The 21,747-nt window shown below is 38.9% G+C and overlaps 1 protein-coding gene across 1 annotated transcript in view; it reads right to left on the minus strand.

Moving 5' to 3' along the window:
* Positions 1–2,822: 2,822 nt before the first annotated feature.
* Positions 2,823–21,747, minus strand: part of gas2a (growth arrest-specific 2a) — a gene marked incomplete at its 3' end in the record, with an annotated part of 30,724 nt that continues 11,799 nt past the window's right edge. The window contains exons 4-8 of the mRNA XM_084094220.1: positions 7,565–7,706; positions 5,802–5,865; positions 4,905–5,103; positions 4,664–4,771; positions 2,823–3,044 (exon numbers count right to left, since the gene is read on the minus strand). Coding sequence (XP_083950346.1) covers positions 2,823–3,044; positions 4,664–4,771; positions 4,905–5,103; positions 5,802–5,865; positions 7,565–7,706 — 735 coding nt within the window. The remainder of the gene's footprint in view (positions 3,045–4,663; positions 4,772–4,904; positions 5,104–5,801; positions 5,866–7,564; positions 7,707–21,747) is intronic.

Raw genomic sequence — 21,747 nt, forward strand, 5'->3', positions numbered from 1 at the left:
GAAGGAGAAGAGAGTCTATATAGTGATGATGATGTGCAGGTGCAGTGAATGGCGGAGCATGCTGATCTGGTGACTCTGTTACAACCGCCGATCCAAACTGTATGCTAATGGTCAATTATCTTTGACAGAAGTGGTATTGACAGAACTGCATTTCCATTAAGCCGGTCTACCTTTCTACATTGGTCTGAACAGACAAATAGCAAGTGAAAATCTGACCTAATTTTCATGCCGAACATTTGTTTTGGTGTGAACACATTAATTTGTATGTTTTAGGGGTGGACCTTCATGGTGATTTTACTTACAAATGTAGGTATGAGTCAGATTGTCAAATTCATACAAAATCACCAACTCACATTGTTTATGACCTTTTTATAACATGACAAAATCTGTAAAAATGTTATTTTTGGTCCAGGTAATGTGCAGTGATTGGCTGGATTGTTTGTTTTTTATCCTTATAGCCACCATATTGAGTTTTGTGATTTCTCAAATAATTTTCCTACTGTACCAGCAGCCTGTCTCCTCCTAATTTGTCTATGGTGAAGCTAGCTTAATTAATAGACCTTATTCTGAGCAGCGCCATGACAGGTAGGAAAGTGAGGCTGTGAGGGATAGACTTACCGTGTTTTCAAAGGCATCCACTGTAAGAAGCTGTATAAAGCTCCTAGATCACTTAAAATTTTCCATAGTTCATATTGTCGAGAGTTTTTTGTCTAATGAAACTTCTTGGCAAGATATTTTTGTAGTGTTTCATCCACAGAACAATCCAAAAACACATTAAATAGTAGTACAACCCACTGAAGAGATGAATGTCTATCCCTATACAGTATCCTTGCTTGCATTCCCATTAAAAATCAAAGATGGCGCTGCTGTGAATAAGGTCTATGGGGATGCCAGCACAAAACACAACATATGCTGGTGAGCTATGTTTTAACCAGAGATTTCAGAATTATTCACATGGATTATTCAATCTATTCATTTTTCCATCTCAATTTATATCTAAACTTCAAAAAAATCTCTTAAAAACACTGGCACCTGCATTTTATTAAAGTTTAAGCAGCCAACCAGGAGTTTCTAAGACCTGGCCACAATTCCAGTCTTCATGTCCTATTTATGAGTGAGAACACTCATTTAAACACAGCTTCTAATGAGCTATGACGGATGGGAGTGATGTAATCACCCATATATCCTCTCATGAGAGCAGTCATCAGTGTATTACTGCACAGCTCGGAGTAATAACACACAACTGAACACACAGATACACAATGAGGATAACTCAGATCAAAAGCATCCTTGAACCGTTTGTTGCCAAGTAACAGGTTCCCATGGTAACCAGGCCTGCCTCACTAATCACTATTTAGTGGAGTCTGTGCTGTTATGGGACACCCCACTGATGTGCGTGTGTGTGTGTTTAACAGACTAATGAAAGTGATCACACAGTGGTGGATAATAAAATTTAATCTCTGTTCCAAAACCTAGTGAGCTGCCTTTCTAGAAATCATTTTAAGGCATCAGCTGCTTCCTGACACACACAAAAAAAGCAGCATAAGGGGCCATTTACACAAAACACGTTTTTGTGGTTAAAATTGTGGAATGGAAAAAGACGAGGTCTTGAGATGCGTTTTTTAAAAGTTGAACGTCTCATTTTTTGAACGCTGCGTCCTGATTAAGACGCTGGAAAAGACGCAAGACACAAGCACAACGGTCAAACACATCCATCTAAGCGCATGTTGTTGTTTTTTAAATGGAAAAGTAGCTTTGCAAAAAAAGTGACCTATAAAGACTAATATACTTAATATAAAAATAGTCAGAAAATATTTATTCCAAATATTATATATGGTTCCTAGTAATTGGTATTTCCTTTAGAAGGTCGTAGAAACACTTGAGTTATTACTGCTGTATTCAAAAGCTTACAATGACTTCAGTTATTAATAGTGTGTTACCACTTTAGAATTAATTATACATTATGGTATTATTCACATTTTCAGTCAGGACCACTTCGCCAAGTATATCAATTTATTACAGTTATAGCATACAGTTAGTGTTGGCGGTATGGTTCAGTTCTGGGCAAATGCAGCTATGCCTGGACACAGCGGGGAGAGCAGCAAGTCAAACCCCCCGGGGTACAGAACAGAACCAGTATATGCATACATAATTACAATTCTCAATTACATGAGTTATGAAAATACAAATACATGATAGAAAAGCTTGCACTGTATTGAACTGTACAGGAAAAACAAAATAGTCAGAATGATTAAAGGTTCGGTTGGGTGGAGTTGGGGTTGGAGGAGGGAGTTTAAATGCGAGCAGCGATGCTATGGAGGAAATGCTGAAGGAATGGGAGTTTATATGCGCCGCTGTGATAGATGTCGACCCTGGACTGGAACAAGTCATGAACAGCTGGTTATCAGCTGATGCGAGCTTGGCTGACGTGGCCTGCCTGAACTAATGCGATGCTTGATAATTATGAGCCTGTTAGAGTATACATCCCCATTTCCAGAAAAGTTGGGACATTTTGTAAAATACAATAAAATCAAGAATCTGTGATTTGTTAATTCTCTTTAACCTAATAGTGTAAATATAATCAAAATTTGATTTTGATGGCTCCAACACACTCCACAAAAGTTGGGACAGAGGCATGTTTACCACTGTGTCAATTTCCTTTCCCAATTTTTCCTGAAACAAGACCGCTGCTCAACAGTCTGTGGCCGTCACTGTCTGATTCTCCTCTTCATGATGGGTCATCATACATTTCCAGTAAGAGAGAGATATGGACTAGGGATGAGGCACATCCCTTCTACGGTGCAGAGTGAAACCACTCTGTTTTAGCATGTGCAGAATGAGGCCTGGCACTCTCTTGCTTCCCAGGAAAGATCTTGATGGCAGTTTATGTCTCTGACTCTATACGCCTTCACATCAGTGGTGCCTTCACACATAAGCAAGTCACCCATGATGAACTCCATACCAGGACAGATGTTTGCATTTACATCGGTCTCTGATGAAAGCCTGGATGGTCCATTTCGTCTTTGGGACTGAGAACTTGATGTCTGTTTTTTCAGAAAAAAAAAACAAGAAGAAATGTGGACTCTTCTGGCACAGCACATGTTTTCACTGTGTTTTGGATCATCTGAGATGAGCTCGGGACCAGAGAACTCGCCGGTATCTCTGCATTGAAGTGATGTATAGCTTTCACCTTGTGTAACATAGATTCAAGTGGCATCTCTTGATGTAGCGGCAGATTGTGTTCAGTGACAAAGGTTTTCCAAAGTAATCCCGAGGCCATGTGGCTGTATTTAACACAGTATCCATGACAGCGTCATCTGAGGGTCAAAGGTCACACATATTCAACAGCGGTTTCCTGCCTTGCCCTACATGCACTGAGATTTCTCTGGATTCCCTGTATCTTTTCACAACATAGTGTATGGTAGTTGGTGAAAGACCTAAATACTTTGCAATCTTGCATTGAGAAATGTGTTAGTTTTTTTCTTTGACAATTCTCTCATGAAATTTGGCACAAAGTTGTCAGCCATGACCCATCTTTGTTTGAAAAGACAGAGCCTTTGGTGGATGCTCCTTTTATACCTAAACACGATACCCTCACCTATTACCAGTTCACCTGCTAACTGTGCACACTATTTCAAAACAGTTTAACTTGGATATTCTGCAATCTTTTCACTTTTATTTTGCCTCTGTGCCAATTTTTTTGGAGTGTGTTGCAGCCATCAAAATCAAAATTTGTTTATAATTTACAAAATAAAATTAATTTGGCCAAATCACAGATTCTTCATATATTTTTGTGCAGTTCTATAAATACTAAGTTGTTGTCACGTAATGTGGTATAATAGTAAATTGCGTGCCGAGTAATAATACTAGGAGATAGATTTTAATAGCAAATACTCAGAAACAGGATAAACTCAGGAGATATACACAATTCCTATGAACACATACATTGACGAGAACGGACATAGAACGAGGGAGAACACAGGGTTTAAATAATCAGAAGAACTAACAAGATGATTGACAGAACAGGTGAACATAATGACTAATTTGACACTGTAGGAAAATTAGGGCACGGGGAGAAACAGAAACAAAGAAACACAGCATACAAGTTACAGTTATGACCTCAAAACACTTTTACTATAGTGCATGATTTGTAAACTGATACTTTTATTTACATTTGCACCACATAATCCGCTCCATATTTATGGCCTTTCTGACATAGTAAACTTGTTCTGTAGCTCACCTGTCCGGATACAGCGATGCAGAGCGCTCAGGTACGAGTAATGTACAACAGTGCCGAGTACAAAAGTAACGTTTAACTGTTTTGGAATTTAAAATGTATCACTCAATTAGCACAAATTACTAGACATTTCACTTTGAAACTGCTGTGAATGTGCTACAATTTTGTAATTTTGCAACCATTTTGTACTCATGGGCACTTTATATTCATGACCCTGGGCTGCTTAATGAACCTATATCTGCAATGGAGATTTTTTTTTTATTGCTTATAGCGCCTCTTGTGGACGTGTCACCTGAAAAGTGCAGCAAAAGGAACACGGAGTAACGTCTCTCAGGTTTCGCAGAAATGTAGGCAGAGTCACATATTTCCATATTTTTGTAAATATGGCATCTAACCTGACTAAGGTCTGTTGCGATTTTTACTTACTCTGATGAAACGCGTTTTCTCTCCAACACGGTAACGGCCCTGCGATTGTCGCTCTATGCAGAACTTATTTGGGCACTTACAAGGTGGATCTTCAGAAATGTGCTTCACCTGGAACACACATTACATGCAAAATGACAGAAAACTGTACATTATCATTCTAGAGGAAAATAAACTTTTGTTAGAGTGGAACTTTTGGTACAGATAACAATAGTGATATCTGAGAAAGAAAAATATTACTCACAGCATCATCCAGTAGCTTGCCGGTACTTTTTTTGCTGGAGTTGGTCTTGTTGAATGGAGATAACGAGATGGACGGAGAAACGGATGGAGATTGAGAATTGGAAGCGGGAGGTACAGGTGAGAGTGGAGGTTCAGGTCTCTTCTCTTCCTGTTCAATCTCTTTCTCCAGCTTTATAAGTCCAGGTGGCTCTACCTTATACCTGTCACAAGAGTGAACATTCACACTTTGATTACAAGTACAACAAAATTGTGATTTTGAAACATACAATGCAAAATTGCGTATTACAAAAAACAAAGCAATAGAGCCATGGAACCACAAGATTCTTTGAATGGGTTTGGCCAAATTAATTTACCATTACTTGTAAGATTTGATACTAAATTATATGCTTTTTCTATTAAATGGGATTATATACAATTATATACATTATATAAGTCAATGGGAACCAAAACTGTTTGGAAACCAACATTCTTCAAAATATCTAATTCACTGAAAAAAAAATGAAAAAAACCCCAGGATCTTACTCAGGATTTTTGTCTTTTTATTTAGTACAAATGTATAGGCTAAACATTCTAAACATCAAGATACATTTATTTAAGAAGCTAAATGAAAAGATAAGTCTTGTTTAATTACAAACTGATTAAAATTAAGAGAGTTTATGCTTAAAACAAGAAAAAATATCTGCCAATAAACTTATTTAAACTTGCTTGTCAAGTAAATGTATCTTGATTTAGGAATGATTAGATAACAAGAAAACAAGACAAAAATACAAGACATCAAAAAATAACATAATTTTGCAGTGTTTTATGTTTCACCAAATAACCAAAGTCATAACGTTTGGAGCGACATGACAGTGCGAGTGCTGAAAGAATAATAAAATAAAAAAATGTTGTGGACTACCTGGATGCTATTCTTCCCAGCTCCAGCAGACACAGACAAACTTCTCTTGGCTGTTTGTGTAACACTAGAAGAACATACAAATAAAAACGTGAGACATAAAACATAAAACATAAAACAGACACTGTATTGTGTGCTAACATACTGTACAAATCAAAGAACTACTGAAAATATCAATATGGATGAATTATGAAACCACATGGTGATGATGAATTAGTCATTCATTACACTGTTACACTCACTGACAGCTAATGTTCTCTCAACGTGAGACTCTCAGTGTGTTTTTAGCATGAAGTGATTGAACAACACGCCATGCTTTTCATAAGGAATTGTGGAGCATACAAACTACATTTCCCATGAAACAGTGAGGTTGAGTGATGGCAACACAAAACAACATGCATTAAAATCCATAATCTCCATATCAAACCTCAGAACATCCCACCTGAACATAACGCATCCATGTTTTCATTTAGCTATTTCTGAGGGGGAAAGGAAGAAAAAAAGTATTAAAGTATTTTTTTTTCCGCTTTTGAATGTGTTTTTTCTTTTGAATCGAAATATGGCTGAATAACTTGTAATTTACCACATCATGCACCACACTTGCTAATATGCTAATTTGAAGATTAGCCAGTTTGTGGTATATAGAACAGATTTACAGCAACACACACTTCACAAATATGTTCCTGCACTGGTTTGCATTTCAAATCTTAAGGGCATCCAAGTAGATTTTTATGAATTTTCATATGAAAGTGAGGTTAGGACAGCTTTTCATACTTAAGTTTTGACAAATACATGTACATTCGTTCTCTGCGTCATGTACACACAACACACCACACATTCTCTTGCGTGTTCACAGAACGTCACATCAGAGTGTGTCCGTTATAATCAGAAAATCACACTGTTCATTGACATCTCCTGTTCATCGCCACATGAACCATGGTCCATACCACTGTCCACTTTTATAATGGGACTTGGGTTCAGTCTCTCTTAACAGGCTTAACTGTATTAAATAAATGTTGAAGGGGACCTATTATGATTTTTTTTAACCTTTTCTTTAGTGTGTAATATAGCTGTTTGTGTATGTAAACAATCTGCAAAGTTACAAAGTACAAAGTCTATGCCTAAGGGAGTGAATCTGAAATCCAGCAGAAACCCCCTGCAACACCTTGTTTGTATAATCTTGCCATTATTTCCATTATGTAGCGACATCTCCATTAACACATTTGGTTAAGGTAAGGCATTACATTTGTGGCACACGCTCTAAGCAGAAGACCATTCACAACAGACTTGGCCAACTGACCAATCAGAGCAGACGACGCTTTTCGGAAGGCGGGTTTAAAAGAAACTTAAACTAAAACAGAGCATTCAGACAGAGGGTGAAAACAGGTGCTGCATCAATGTAACTTGTAAGGAAAATGTGTATTTGAACACTAAATCATGTTAACCTATACTAGCAGACCCCCTGAACAAAATTATGAACCTGTAAATGACCATAATAGGGACTTTTTAACATTTCGATGTGAAGATGCATTTTTACATATCAAACACGTAGGCACAAAATTAAATAAAATGTGATTTTGTGTCTGATGCCTTGTGCAAGTCCAACATGCTCTCTCACTGCTTTTACTCTAGAAATACAGAGATGCAGTTGTTGTAATAAATCAGGCTTAAAGTCTTTACGGGGCAGATTTCAAAAAGGTAGAGATTATTATTTACCCATAAATCTTTGTTGCTGTGTCAGAGATGGATTTGTTTAAAAGACTCACCAAGCCCATCTGACTCGAACAGACAGGTGTCACCTACGCCCACCTCTCGACACCATGACAGGAAGTTGGCTGTGTTATCCCTGGCGAAAAAGGAACCAGATGCGGCGTTGGCTCGGCAAGGAATCCTGCGACTGGGGATCGACTGAAAGACAGAATTTGCTCAATTTGTTACTCAATGGTGTTGTAGACGGACATTTGCATTTAAATTGTCTTACATGCAAGAGGAATGGCCTTGAAGAGAAGGCTGGCTTAAATCTAAACACCCCAAACATTCTAAGGCCAAAAAGTGTTGAGTGTTGCTAAAACCCGCCAGACTTGCGTTCATTTTCAGAACACAAACGAAGCAAGCATATTTGAGCTTTCATGTTTACCATATTTGATTAGCTATATGTATGTGTGTTGATCAATGTATATAAGTGAATAAAAGCCTAAATCAAATCTGTTCATCATTTAAACCATCATGTCTCTTCAGAAGACTTTGATTAAACCGTTCGATTCATATGGATTACTTTTACAATGTCTTTTGGGATTTTTTGAAGCATAGAAGTTTTGATTGCATTCATTTCCAATGGATGGGCAAAAATGATGAGTGAATATCTTCATTTGAGTTTCGAAGCAAAAAACTAAATAAAACAAATGGCTTATGGGTTTGGAATGAAATAAGGGTGAGTAAATGATGACATAAAATTCATTTTGGAGTGAACTAACTGCAAGTACGCAAATGCAGCTTGGTCAGTGCACATAGGCCTACTTGCATTTGGTTATGAATTGCGCTGCAACACATTCTGCAATGCAACAAAGCATGTCAATCTTGCATTGCTAGAAGCTAATAACCAATGCAAGTATGCTGGCCAAGCGCTCACAGACGTGTTTGAATACTTGTGTAAAGAATGTGTCTGACCTAACTCATCTAAACATTCAAAAACATAGCTAGCTGCCTTGCTATCTAGAGTAAACATGGCAGCTACACCTGCTGAGGAAGCCATTCTAATTCAAATGAAACTTCTTAAGTGAGTGATTTAAATACCTCACTTCATGTGAAGGGTCAACTCACAATTGTTTCCAATACCAATAGAGTTAGCATGTTGTTGAGCTAACGACTCGCTACTTTAAGAAAAAAAAAAAAAAACGTTGGTAACAATGGACAGTTTGTTGGCAAGCTGTTATGGCAAAACAGGCCACAACAGTTTCAGTCATTATCTATGTAAAAAAAAAAATCTGTCATTATCTATGTAACACTGTTAAAGGATCATGGAAAAAGGAGGTGGGCGCTGAACGTTTCACACTTTAATCATATAAAAAAATTATATATAAAAAAAAAAAAAGTAAAAACAGCAGTCCCTCACTGACGACTGCCTCACACATAAACAAAACATAAATAGTCCAGGCCTGGTCCTCTCTCGTCCTTCACTGTCGTCGCTCCTTCTTTTATGCTTCCGCTCCTCCGTGAGATATACGAGACCGGTGCGTTGCGCAAGTGTTGCTCATTATCAATCACGCCACCAGCCTCACGCCGTTCTCTCACGCCCTCGGCTCCGCTCTGCTTGCCACAGTGTACCCATCATAATGTTCAAATCTCAAATGCCCATATTATATTTAGACGAGCTCCATCCATCTATTTCCAAACTGCTTGTCCAATGTAGGGTCTTTTGGTCAAACTATTTCTTCAAAATGCTGAGTAGGCAGCTCACTATAGGTCTCGAAGCAGAGCTCCAGTCAGCAAACCAGAGATTCTGTTTACATGTTAGGGCAAAACCACATGCTTTAGGTGTGGGGTAAACAGGTATTTTTTGGTTAAAAGTAATAATTTTACTGGCCATGGATTTAGAAAAGTTTTAGGAACTCCCCCCTTTCCCATCTCTCCCCCTGCATTTCCTTTCTTTCCTTTCTAATTCCCTACAGTTTTCCTTTTTCCGCCACAGTCTCTCTTTATGCTTTAGCCAGCAGACGTCACCCACTAACCATGAACAGTTTGTGATCTCTCTTGTTTTTTGGCTGTTCTCTCTCTCACTCTTCCCCCACAGGGGTCCGGATTGCAGGCTTCTATTATCACAAATGCTTTCACAAACACAATCCCCCCTTTCTCTAATCAATAATCAATAAGGATGAGAGTGACAGTGATTGATAAATACATGCACAAGGAGATGGTGGAGGTCAAATAACATATGAATGTCAATGGGAGATTTACCCAGTGTATAGTTTCATACAGCACACTAAGAAAGGTTAGATGAGGTCATGCTGGAAGAATGTACTAGTTGCTGGAATGGATTGTTTTCTCTCGCTTTTCCAGAACATTCTCAATCTTCCCCAATGACTAGTTTTTAAAGTATTAGTTCATCTTGTAAAGTAATATTTGATCACTGGAATGACAAGAAGAACTACAACAAAAACAAAACCAGCTGTTATAATCTATAACACCTTTCTAGAAGTGTCCCACGTGTGAGAACGTTGAATTAAGCTAATGCTATAAAAGCTAACATTTAAAACCAAAATAAAACCAAAATTTATACTGGTTCATTTCTTAATACATTTTTGGGCCCATACACCATTGCTGAAAAATTGTGATCTGTTGGCAATCATTTGGGAATTATGTGATAATGGGATTGTTTCTCAGGAATAGTTCGCCCAAACATGAAAATTCTGTCTAGGGCTGAACGATACATCAAATTTTCATCATCATCGCGATATGAACTCGCGTGATGAACACATCGCAACAAACAGCCTGACACGATGAATAAATGCCTGGTTCAGATTACAAGATTTTTGTGTCTGTTAAGATAGTCACAGTGTCAGATTACACGATTTTGACTACTAAAATCTTGTCGTGTGTGGACAAGAAACATATCAGACTACACGTTGCTTTCCGATGACACACTATACCAGATGAAACGATTGAATCTTGCGTCCCGATGCCCGTTGTCGTTTACGAATCCCCACGACACCCTACGTCAAACGGATTGTGCCAAAATCGCGCTAAAATCGTGTAATCTGAACCAGGCAGGTAATAAACCTTTGACCTATCACGCAAAGAACCTATTAAAGCACTAAGACATGGGAACAGTATAGCTAACATTCACATTTGAATATTTATCGCAAGTCATATCGTCATCGCAATATTAAACAATGTTATCGCACATCGCAGCTTTTCCTCATATCGTGCAGCCCTAATTCTGTCATCATTTACTCACCCTTAAGTTGTTCCAAAGCTGTATGAATTTCTTTGTTATGTGGAACTCAAGATAAGATATTATGAAGAATGTTTGTAACCAAACATCTGTGGGGCACCATTGACTACCACAGTAGTTACCAATATCTTCTTTTGTATATACACTCACCTAAAGGATTATTAGGAACACCTGTTCAATTTCTCATTAATGCAATTATCTAATCAACCAATCACATGGCAGTTGCTTCAATGCATTTAGGGTTGTGGTCCTGGTCAAGACAATCTCCTGAACTCCAAACTGAATGTCAGAATGGGAAAGAAAGGTGATTTAAGCAATTTTGAGCGTGGCATGGTTGTTGGTGCCAGACAGGCCGGTCTGAGTATTTCACAATCTGCTCAGTTACTGGGATTTTCACGCACAACCATTTCTAGGGTTTACAAAGAATGGTGTGAAAAGGGAAAAACATCCAGTATGCGGCAGTCCTGTGGGCGAAAATGCCTTGTTGATGCTAGAGGTCAGAGGAGAATGGGCCGACTGATTCAAGCTGATAGAAGAGCAACTTTGACTGAAATAACCACTCGTTACAACCGAGGTATGCAGCAAAGCATTTGTGAAGCCACAACACGCACAACCTTGAGGCGGATGGGCTACAACAGCAGAAGACCCCAACGGGTACCACTCAACTCCACTACAAATAGGAAAAAGAGGCTATAATTTGCACAAGCTCACCAAAATTGGACAGTTGAAGACTGGAAAAATGTTGCCTGGTCTGATGAGTCTCGATTTCTGTTGAGACATTCAGATGGTAGAGTCAGAATTTGGCGTAAACAGAATGAGAACATGGATCCATCATGCCTTGTTACCACTGTGCAGGCTGGTGGTGGTGGTGTAATGGTGTGGGGGATGTTTTCTTGGCACACTTTAGGCCCCTTAGTGCCAATTGGGCATCGTTTAAATGCCACGGCCTACCTGAGAATTGTTTCTGACCATGTCCATCCCTTTATGACCACCATTTACCCATCCTCTGATAGCTACTTCCAGCAGGATAATGCACCATGTCACAAAGCTCGAATCATTTCAAATTGGTTTCTTGAACATGACAATGAGTTCACTGTACTAAAATGGCCCAGATCTCAACCCAATAGAGCATCTTTGGGATGTGGTGGAACGGGAGCTTCGTGCCCTGGATGTGCATCCCACAAATCTCCATCAACTGCAAGATGCTATCCTATCAATATGGGCCAACATTTCTAAAGAATGCTTTCAGCACCTTGTTGAATCAATGCCACGTAGAATTAAGGCAGTTCTGAAGGCGAAAGGGGGTCAAACACAGTATTAGTATGGTGTTCCTAATAATCCTTTAGGTGAGTGTATATCTCAGTATCTACAGGAGAGAGAAACTCATTCAGGTTTGAAACAACTTGAAGGTAAGTAAACATTTTCATTTCCCTTTAAAGGGATACTCCACCCAGAAATAAAAATCCTCTCATCATTTACTCACCCTCATGCCATGAGTATGTATATGACTTTCTTAAGAAAAACACAACATTTTAAAACAATCTCTCTGTGAATGGGCACCAAAATTTTGATACAGCCATCATGACGGTTATCCATTCGACCCCGGTGGATGATGTCTTCTGAAGTGAAATGATAAGTGTGTGTAAGAAAAATACGTGAACCAGTGGCATGCAGTAGTGTGTTAAAATGAGGAGGCAAAGTCCTCATAGTATTTTTTTTCAAATGTAAATTTATTCATTCAATTATATTTTGTATGTTTACACTATGCAATTAATGTTCTATTTATTTTATCTCTCTACAGATAAAGCGTTGTCGGGATAATTCCGGTTTACGTGGATACACGGAAGCGATGGAAATTCTGTATTATACATTTATGCACACTATCAGTGTTCTCACAGGTTCGCGTTTTTAAAGTTTGCGTAGAGAGAACTTAAAGAGTTTATGTTAAAACGGTGTTGTGTTAGCGGCCCCTAAGTTAATAACTAATTATCGTTGCGACGGAAGTAAATCAATCAAAACTTAATTTAGCTGGACAATAACTTTATTCTAGAGTTTCTATAAAGCCAAAACAATCTCTGTTACTTTAATTTTCTATTATCACTGTAAAGCTGCTTTGGAACAATCTACATTGTTAAAAGCGCTATATACTGTAAATGAAGTTGACCATGCTGATTGCTCACATAATGAAAACATAGTCATCATGTTTTCAAGCCAATTCAAGTTTGAATTTGATGTGACAAAGCGGTGATAAGAGGCTGAGTTGTAAACTCTTTTTAATTAGTCCTCCATTAACGGCATTATTTTCTTCATCCAGACCGATACGCAAACGCACACGAAAACAAGAGGCTGGATTTATCGCATGAACCAATCATAACGGAATATAACCCATCATATCCAATCATAGAGTGAGGGAAGCATTGCCTCCTCTCACGCGACTTTCCCCCATTCATTCTCACCACACGATTTGGAGGATCTGTTAAAAGTCAATGGGCAAGCCTCCCACTGTAACTTTACATTTTTCGTCGCGCCCCCCTTTAAACCTTTAAAAAAATCTGGCCCCACACTTTGAGAACCACTGCTTTAGAAAATGAGTGATTCATAGACTTTTTAGGGCCAGATTGTGCAATTTCAAAAAAGCACTGATGACAGTGTAAAGTTCTGCACGTGATCTACTGACGACACACAAATTAAAGAACACAGACGCAGCCGGATCATTTCCATAATGAACAACACAATCTAGTATCTGGTTTAAGACGTGCTTTTTTTGGCAAGTAAATAATGGCGCAAATACCAGTAAATTGACTAGTGCAGACCTTAATAAATCACCTTGTATGATTCATTTAAATATTCTCCTCCCATAAGTTTTGTGTTTTTTTACAGCTTTACAGCGCTAATTCTTCACTGCGTGTCTTTAGTAAATCCTGACCGTAGTTTGTTAACGCCAAAAGAGGGTTTGAGCTGGCACAAGCCAACGCTTTCTCATCCTAGGGCGTCATATACTGACGCTTTAATATGAGGCGCACAGAGCTTTGTTCGGTTATGGGTAGGTTTAGGTCTGGGGTAGGGTTAGGGTTAGACCGCTAGGAGGCGCCTTCTGGCCCATATCTATCTGCGTCTCATATTGACGCTAAAGGGTGCCATGTGCGTTCGATGTAGACGAAATGTCAAAAGCGTCAGTATATGACGCCTTGGGATGAGAACGGGCTGCACAAGCTGTTACTAAATCTGGCCCTTAGTGTCACATTTTGTAATATTTTAGCTGTTATTCTTGCAAAATGAATTATTTTCACTTCCAATTTCTTTGAGGATACACTGCCTCCCTTGCCTCCATGGAGGACGCGCCCCTGGCGTAGCGGTTATGAATCATGACATGAAGCATGACATAAGTGCAGTTTCTTCCCCCGCTAGTTTTACTACATGCTTCAGAGAACACTTATGTGACGCTTCACAATGTGCTTATCAGGGTGGGAATTATACCGCGGCCACGCGGCCATGGCCGCCGTTGCCCTACACTTTGGCCTTCATGCCCCGTGAAAAAAAAATCATCGTACGGCCACAGTGGCCTGTGTGCCCTGGCCCTGTCCAAGTTCCACCCAAGTAGTCTCTGAACTTCAATTAGTTTGTGGATTCGCGCAGGTGCAGTGTCATAATCACATCGATGATCTCACGCATCAAAACAGCAGTGCAAGAAGCATGTAACGTCAGCACCAACAGAAGAACGACACTCTGTTGTCGACACTAGTGCATAGATTATACACTAGATTTCGCCTTGGCTACGGCATTCGTTCATGAACTGCCGTAGCCAAGGCGAAATCTATATGTCTATCTATGCACCAGTCTGCGCACACGTCACACAGCAGGAAGCGCGGGCGCCCTCAGATCACTTGGACGTCGCTGTGTTACAAGAGGTAAAAACGATATAAATACTGTTCGTTTTCTCACACAAACCGCTCGTTTCGTGTCTTAGGCCATCAATGTGTACTTACGATGGGGAATTGTTTTAATTTGGACTCTGTGGATGGCTGCTCTTTGAGACCGTGACCATAGACCTGCATTATATGACTGACAGACAAGAACGGTTTGACCTAAAAATATCAAAATCTATTTGCTAGTAACTTAGATAAGTGCCCTTTTCAGAAAAGGGCCCTATGCAAGGTTCCAGAGGTAACGGCGTCGGCGCACTGAAGCGTTTTTTTTTTAATAGTTCAAAGTTACTATAAGATTTAATGTTATTACCTTGACAAACTATAACTTACATCATTAAAAAGATATAAGACTCACGTTTCAGTATTTGACCACTATTGTATTCTGAGAAATTTATATTGACAGTTATGTCTTAATTTGTGTCAGGAGTTATGAAATGCAAAAATGAGTCGATACCTTTAATATGAATTATGAGCGTCAGATGCTCCCATTCATAAAAAACTCCTGTGCTGTCGTCATGAAAGCGATTCACAAAACAACGTCCCTCACGGCTTTTAGCTCAAAAGTGTGCAGATTTGGAGAAATATTGATATATTCTCAGTTTACATCAGATTTCTATTGACAGGAATAATATTTTATTGAATTTATAGCCAATGTGCTGTGTTTTCAATTCATACCAGCAGCCTGAGGGCGCTCTACTGAACATTATAGTCCATATTTGAAACGCATGAAGAAGAGCGTTCGACAATGCAGGAAATTATGAATTTTTTGGCATTTGTGTTGTTTCTGAATGCTTTTATTGGCATTTGTGTTGTTTCTGAATGCTTTTATTGGCATTTGTGGTGTTTCTGAATGGTTTTATTGGCATTTATGTTGTTTCTATTGTTGTGTGAGGGTGTATACCTTCTGGATGTAATGGCGCTCTCTCTCTCTCTCTCATTAAAAAATGTTTTTTTATTTATTAAAAAAGTCATAATCCATGTCTTATTCCAAATTAGGATGTTATGCTATCAATCTGAATGGGAAAACCATCGAATTGTACGATGGCCTTTGTGCCCTGTCATATGGCCTTGGTGCCCCTAAAAAAAAAAAAAAGGTGGAGGCCAAATGGCCTTGCCCCTAAAATTACATAATTCCCACCCTGGTGCTTATGTTTAAAAAGTTTAATATATTGGTACATTTCTTACACACACCTATTGTTTTGCTTCAGAAGACATTTACACACAAACAAACTCTCTCTTTCACTCTCTTTCTCTTTTAGAGGGTAGTGGATGTGTTTCATCTTGTGTCTCTGTAGCCTCTGGACTGTGTAATCAATGAACTGCTGTTTACTCTCACTCTTTCTATCCCTGAGGAGTCACTTCCTCAAATATTCCTCACATCCGTGCTGTTTTCACACATACATGTATAGCGATCTGCCAACCCAGCATGCAGCAGGGCTCTGACACCTTTACACACATTTAAAAACATTGGCAGAATTTGGCACCCTTTATTATCTCACTTATATTCATCTTAACATAAATTATATTAACTTAAAATAGCCTGATTTACATAACTAAAAATAGTAATAACAGTAATGTTTAACCTGCTATTTATTTAGCCATTTTTGATTGGTGTTTTGAATGGATCTGTACTGAAACTATATGATTGTAAAGTATTGACAGAAATGAAACAGTCTTGAAATTCAATCTTGTTCTTATGAAACCAACTGATTATGTTTCCCAGAAGCAAAGTCTGTGACAGGAATCTGAAACGTGAACATGAAATATGTAGCCATCCATGTTATATGTTTGTCCATCCATGTTATTTGGAGAAATGTATTGCTGTTAAAGATGTTTACTAACGTATATGTGCAGTTATTTTCAATGGATGGTTTTGTATTTCTGATATTATTTCATGTGTTTCTGGGTATATTTGTATGTATGTTGTATTGTTCAAGGTTTATTTGTGTATTTTGGGATTTTATTTATTGTATTTTGGATATATCTTACATCTATCTTTATTTGTCCTATGTTGTAGGTTATCTTTCCTTCGTTTTGAGTTTGCAACCATGTGTTTGGTGTTGGGTTGACTGCAGCTACAGCTATGTTGTTGTCTGTTGTAATTCGATCCGTAATGCTATTTTGATGTTAATTTGGAATTAACACCATTCTCTTTCCTTGTGACCAGTGGCTAATGTGTATAAAGAGACAGAAGTTGTGACAACAATTTAGCATATTATTGTTTGCATGCTTATTGTGACATACTGCATTCTATTTCACGTAGGGCAGGGTGTATGATATCCAGAAAACATCTGTAATACAAGGCCGCAGAAATATGCTTTTATATTTCATGGAGAATATTTGGACAAATGACATGGTCTAATCCATTGGAAAATCATCAAACCTGCTATGTTTGACATTTGTTTTGACGGGAAAAATACATTTATCTTAAAGGTTTATAACATTTCTTAAGTACATCTTTCAATCACAGGCAGGTTTATATTACAGGTCCTTCGTAAATATGTGGTCTTCTTACCTAACTCTCCTCTATTTAAACACCTCTTTGTTGTGGGCAATATTCAGTGCATACAAAACTATGCAGGTATTTACATCATGATTGCTTTGATATGCCAATTGAGAAAACTACAGGCCATGAGTTCTACTGTGTAGTTCTTGTGCTGTTATCCTTCAGGGACTCTATTAGCAGAACTAGAGCGAGTCATAACTAACAGAAAGCCCCATTCTGAGTATCTGTAAGAGGTGGGTTTTGGCCAAGACAAGCAGAAATATTTTCTTAATTTACCATCGAAAAAATCTCCTGATCTTAATGGTTTTCCCATCTGGAGGAGTTTTTGAACACTTAACAAGTCACGGCTTTCATTAGACTGCTCTGTTAAAATGAAAAAGCTCAGTGATTTTCCAAAGTTCATCGTCCCACAATGCCGAAGTTTGGCAGGAAAATGCAAGCGGCCCTAAATCCAGACAAAAGTCTTTGTGTGAGAGAGAAACTAAAAATGCATTCAATACAAGCACCTGAACCCGATAAATGGCAGTATTTAAAATGCTAAGTTACATGCTAAGGACATACATTACATGCAACATTACTAGAGTAAATGCAGAAAACAATGAAATAATGACATCAAAGTGCTAATGTTCTAATGTATGTTATGTATTTAACATTTAATTTAATATTCAACAATAATTATTTGTTTTGTAATAATTATTTAACTATATATATTATTAGCGGCTATATATATAAATGAACTAAATTAATAACTTTTTTACAACAAAAATTAAATATCACTGAACTTACTTAAGCTGGACTGTTATGCTATTTTCTTCTGGAAACAAACTTTGTTGCTTTATTTTCCTGTTATCGCTGTAAAGCTGCTTTGAAATGTATTATAAAATTACAATCTGTATTGTAAAAAAGCCCTATATAAATAAATGTGACTTGACTTGACTACTGTTCAATTCACAATCACACAACAGATGACTGGGAATTATCCTTCAACCGCAATTGAGTTGATTATATGGAAACTACAGCAAAAACTGTCTATAGTTTGAGAAAAAAGGTCTAATAATTTAAGAGACCGAGCAGTTTCCAAAGTATTGATGGGTCAGGATCAATGTTTCCTCTGAGCTGCACACATGTATGGCCACACAATTCTGATGTTGCAGAATAATAAACCTGTGCAGAATACATAAAATGAAGGCAAATGCAAAATATGTGGGAAAACCTATTTGATTGTATTCTAGTGAACGATAAATAATTGCTGCGTTTGGGTCAACCGCTAAAGCTATTTTCGCAATACAATTAGAACCAGTGAATGTGGTTTACAGGTTTCATAGAAAAAGAATGATGAGTTGCTGTGTGGAATATGTCTAAGTTATGCTGCGTCATAACATTGACGCGATGGGAACACCTCTTGCATGACCGATGTGTGAAGCATGTGTGAAAACACGCCAATTGATTGTCAGACCAGAATTCAATGCTGTGCCATAACGTTGACACCATGGGAACATTAAGTGAACAAGTGCCTGCCTCACAAAGCTGTGAAGATATGCACAATCATAGTGAGCTAGCACCGATAAATCAAAGGACTTACACCGGAAACATTAAATGTCAAAGTTCGTTCAGGCACATCACCAAGACATGAATGCCCTTAATTCCCATAAGGAATATGCTATCACAACTCTACAAATCCTCAATCCGTTACTACCTCTTAAGCAATAGGAATGGCCTTAGCGAAGAGAGCATGCAAGGTAACTTCTCAGCAGGTTGTAAAAGTACACATGAGAGAATGAATCACAGTCTACTTCAACCTTCATTACGCCTTTTGAAGAAGGGCATTATTAACAGCAACTATACCCAGGGGAGAATGTAACCCTACTTTAACACCCAATGATGATTGGGGAAGGCCAAGCTCTATACCCTTAGCCTCATTGACTAATGATTGCCTATTCCCACAGCTCTAGCAAGGAGGAAAGACAATGAGCTGCCACAGCGCGATGCCACCTTTATACTCTGTCTTCATACTCCACACGAACCTTTAGTAAACGTGTTACATAGTTCCACTATGACCACACAATAACCTCCAAGTCCAAACTGGAGGAGCGACAGATGAGAAGTAGGGGTATTTGCTCAGTCTTACTAATCTGTACAAGCCTCCGGTATATAAACAGGTATATAAACGCTTCCCTCATTATCACCTCCAGGTCCAAAATGGAGGGGCAACTGATGAGACAGTGGTTGTATTGCCCAGACTCTCACACTTGATATCACTGTCTAGCTCTGGGGAGAGGAGGCCTAAGTATGAAGACCCACTAAAACGAGAAGAGGCCTGTCTACGCTCTACCATAAAGACACCATAAAGTTACCAAGGAGGCCCATAGAGAACCATTCACACTTTATGTCACTGTCTAGACGGAGCTCTGGGGAGCAGAGGCCTCAGCATGATGACCCTCTTGAGCGAGAGGAGGCCCATCTACTGTATGCTCTACCCCAAAGCCACACCGGAGGAGTGATAACTGATGAAGTGGGACACAAGAAACAGAATAGCCCATTTTTTCAGCTATCTCTGGCAACCCTTCCTATGCGAATATTAAAGGAGCATACACTTCTATATCCGTATTTATAAAGGAGAAATGGCATGTGAGGAAGTGGGACATGAGAAGTGGAATAGCCCATCTTTCTTCACCGATGCCAACCAGTGCACAACCATAAACACAGGAAAAGCATGTTACTACTATTTCCAAATTCGCAACAGTGGGGAGACAATGGCTGATAAAGTGTGATGCGAGAGGCGGAATAGCCTATCTTCTTTTAGCTATGTCTAACCAATACTTCATATGCAAATATGAAAGGCGCATACATTCATAACTTCGTATTTATTGAGGCAGACAGCAGCATATACAGTGGGGAGAACAAGTATTTGATACACTGCCGATTTTGCAGGTGTTCCTACTTACAAAGCATGTAGAGGTCTGTAATTTTTATCATAGGTACTCTTCAACTGTGAGTGACGCAATCCAAAGCAAAAATCCAGAAAATCACATTGTATGATTTTTAAATAATTAATTTGCATTTTATTGCATGACATAAGTATTTGATCACCTACCAACAAGTAAGAATTCCGGCTCTCACAGACCTGTTTTTCTTTAAGAAGCCCTCCTGTTCTCCACTCATTACCTGTATTAACTGCACCTGTTTGAACTTGTTACCTGTATAAAAGACACCTGTCCACACACTCAATCAAACAGACTCCAACCTCTCCACAATGGCCAAGACCAGAGAGCTGTGTAAGGACATCAGGGATAAAATTGTAGACCTGCACAAGGCTGGGATGGGCTACAGGACAATAGGCAAGCAGCTTGGTGAGAAGGCAACAACTGTTGGCGCAATTATTAGAAAATGGAAGAAGTTCAAGATGACGGTCAATCTCCCTCGGTCTGGGGCACCATGCAAGATCTCACCTCGTGGGGAATCAATGATCATGAGGAAGGTGAGGGATCAGCCCAGAACTACACGGCAGGACCTTGTCAATGACCTGAAGAGAGCTGGGACCACTGTCTCAAAGTGATTGTGAGGTCATGGAAATCTCCATATTCTGCCCATGTTCAAAGCCCAGCGAAGTCAGATTATTCAGCTATTGCGGGGCTAGACCACAATAACCAAACCACGAGTTGAGATGCTTGCAGGCTATTTCTCACCCGCTTTTTGCGGGAGGGAGAGAGAGGAGTATTTGAGGGAGAGAGAGGAGTATCTCGATATCATAGCCCTTCTCTTTCTTGATGACTTTCGGAAACCTTTCCGCCAACCCCATCACCTCCAGTTTTTGGTGGAGCGGCGGTTCCCGACGGGATTTCCACCCCATCTCCACTCACAATTATCACTCAGTCAGCTCAGTTATTTCCTGCCAGCAAGCTGTAGAGGTTGCCACAGTTCTTCTGGATTCTCAGTTATTTTCTGTTTCTTCATGTAATCACTTGTAGACTCGATGAAGGTGAGACCAGATTTCCGTGTGGAGCATACTGGCTGTTGCCAGACTCCTTGTGCATACAAAAATCTCACTGGATTATTACAATTGATGGCAAAATTAATGTTTTTTGGGGTTTTTTTTTGTGAAAATAGTAATGTGCCTAAGACTTTTGCAAAATATTAACCCGGTTCTCTGAGATGGGAAAGAATGGGAGTTCCCATACTTTAAGTACACCTGTGCAGCTTCTTCAGACAAATGAACCAGGTGATGTTGTTTGACGGTGCCATCTTATGGACGTATTCGCGTACTATGTAACGTCGCCTGACTTTTTCCTTGGCCAATAGTATTGGTGTGTGTTTACATGTGATTCAGACACTGGCGCACACTGAAGAAGTTACCATAGCGTCAACGCAATGACACAGCGTCTCGTTCCTAAACACAATGGATCTCATTCACTAATAATTGTGTGGATTATTTCGTATTTGTACGCAACTTCTCATGAAAAATCTCCACATAATTCACAACACGTTCGTACGCACATGAATTTGTTCTTAACATCGTTCTGATGTTAGTGAATTTGGAGTATTCTAAATGATTGGCCGCTTGCACAA

The sequence above is a fragment of the Abramis brama genome (genome assembly GCF_963993115.1).
Source record: "Abramis brama genome assembly, chromosome: 20".
Lineage (NCBI taxonomy): Eukaryota > Metazoa > Chordata > Actinopteri > Cypriniformes > Leuciscidae > Abramis > Abramis brama.